Genomic DNA, 2,497 nt, shown 5'->3' on the forward strand with positions numbered 1-2,497 from the left:
AGAAGAACAACAACAACATGTTGGTCTGATACAAAGAACCTTGTCTAATTCGCACAAATGGCAAATGTAAACGAATTTCCTATGTTCATTAACCAATGTTGTCCTTGTTGTTGTTGTTGGTGTTGTTGTTGTGGCAGCCTGCACTTGTCTTTGTGTGCTTGTTGCAGGCATTCTTTGACTGCTTGTTGCATGCAACATGATACTATTTTTATTAGCCCCACACTGTGTGCATCACTTGTGTTTCCTTTCTGACAGTACAAACTAACCCTCGAAATCCATCCACACTTCCATTTTGCAGTTAGGAAATAAAACTTTTACAATAAATACAATAATAATACACACAGTTAAGAACTTAGATATGCGACTGATAACAACAAAATTAAAAAGTAATTCCTAAGTTAACGGTTTTCTAATTGCAGCACTTTTAGCACTAATTTTAATAATAGCCAATAAACTCGTGTAGAATATTTCTTGTTTGTTAGGTAAAGTTATCTTTGGAAATATATAGTTTAAAATTAATAATATATCGCCACATGAAGCAACTGCATTTTATGTCATATAGTGAAATAAAACATAAAATGCTTGCTTGTGTCGGGGCTAAGTTGACATTTTGGTATATTTTGTACTCTATGGTATATATAATATACCGAAGAATATATTTGGTATATCAATATAGTACCTTTGAATATAGTATTTTTGAATGCAGTACTATATCGATATACCAAATATGCATTTTAGCATTTATTTTTTCGTTGACAATTTGGTATATTTTGTACTCTATGGTATATACAGTATACCGAAGGATATATTTGGTATATCGTACTAATTTTGCACATAGTATTTTTGAATGCAGTACTATATCGATATGCCAAATAAAGGTTTTGATATACTTCAGTATTTTTTGGTATATACCGAAGGATATATTTGGTATATCGTACTAATTTTGAACATAGTATTTTTGAATGCAGTACTATATCGATATACTAAATACATATTTAGTATTTTTTTGGTATATTCATTTAGTTTTTTTTTAATACGCTTTTTTTGAAAATGGGTAGTTACGAAGTACTTAAGAGTTAGTTTTACAAAACAATAATATTAAAAGTTAAACAAATTTAGCGTAATTGTAATACCGACAAAGGACAAACGGGTTAAACATGTTTTATGACTTCTCGTTTATGCAAAAAGCACTGAAAAAGCAAATAGAAACAGGCATATTCAGCAGTCAACTATTTTATTGAAAAGTGTGACCACATTTGCAAAAAACATTGGTATTTATTAGCTATTTTCACACGAAATTGAATGAGAAGCAACTGATTACTGATGAATCGTAAGAATTGTATCATCCCATAGATCTCCTCAGCAGTAAAACAATACATACAAATTTGTTTCAGATTATAAATATCTTATCTGTAAATTTACATGCTAATGTTACCAGATTTTGTTGTGTCAAGAGTGATAGTTTCTGTTGAGTATGGTAAACATCTGTTGACATCTCTTTATCCTTGTTTCACTTGTCAATTATTTAATAAGTTGATAAGAGTTGTTGTCTTTTTAATTTAGTTAGATTTGCAATGTCAAAGCGTTCTTCTACCGTAAGTTTCCTAACTTTAATTGTAATCAATGTGAACACATTGTCCTCGAATAGAATTCAAAGAACAATTCTGCATCAACGCATTCTTTATCGTATTTGAACCCATACTTCAACGATGTCAGATTTCTCATAGCCTACAAGAAGGCGCATGCCTCAGACAGTCATGAAGACGTCTCCACATTGGCATCGATCACTCGAAGGGACAAATTCTGCAAAAAGTGCTTCCTGACCGACGAATTGTGTCGCTACTATGCCAAAAGACTGAAGATGCCAAAGGAAGGAGTCGCCAATTTGCAGTCAAAGAATATAAATGTCCAGCCAGATGGGAGGAAGGAAAAGGCAGAGTTTAAAGCAGAGGAAGGCATAGAAGGAGGAGCAGAGGAATATAGTAGTAGAAGGGAGCAGAAAATGGATCAGAGGGAGGGAAAGAGGCAGAGAAGAAAAAGAAGTATAGAGGTATTAAAATTCAACTCCATTCTTTAATTGAAGGCATTTCGAAAAAAGAAAATATATAATTGGAAGAAATAATACAATTTCTACCAAAAATAAGAAAACAGTCTATTCCTACTAGAGTTATAAGTATAAATATAATTAACAAATCTTGATTGAAAAGTAGATTACAAATTTTGAGTTAAAATAAATTTTGAAATAAGAAGAATTTTTCATGATTTCAGATTTCATGCTCTAATTTTTGTTTTAAGATTAAAACTACCTTCTTTTTTAAGATGTAAAATCTCTCAAATTCAAGAATTTTGTTCTTGTTTCTTAAAACAAGAATTTAAAATCTTGGATGTGCAAATTTCCTTCGGTATTTTTTAGTATTTTTGGGGTATATTAATATGGTATATTTAGAGAATAATACTGTACTATTTGACTCTTATTTAAAATGGGCAACGGGTATTT

General features: G+C 30.9%; 1 protein-coding gene across 1 annotated transcript; it reads left to right on the top strand.

The window, feature by feature from the left end:
- The first annotated feature begins 1,505 nt into the window (after positions 1-1,505).
- On the top strand, positions 1,506-2,145 carry LOC132796691 (uncharacterized). Its single transcript, XM_060807945.1, has 2 exons — positions 1,506-1,595; positions 1,649-2,145. The coding sequence occupies exons 1-2, from the start codon at positions 1,575-1,577 to the stop codon at positions 2,075-2,077; spliced, it is 450 nt and encodes a 149-aa protein (XP_060663928.1). The 5' UTR covers positions 1,506-1,574; the 3' UTR covers positions 2,078-2,145.
- The last annotated feature ends 352 nt before the right edge of the window (positions 2,146-2,497 follow it).

Source organism: Drosophila nasuta, chromosome X (assembly GCF_023558535.2).
Source record: "Drosophila nasuta strain 15112-1781.00 chromosome X, ASM2355853v1, whole genome shotgun sequence".
NCBI classification, from domain to species: Eukaryota; Metazoa; Arthropoda; class Insecta; order Diptera; family Drosophilidae; genus Drosophila; species Drosophila nasuta.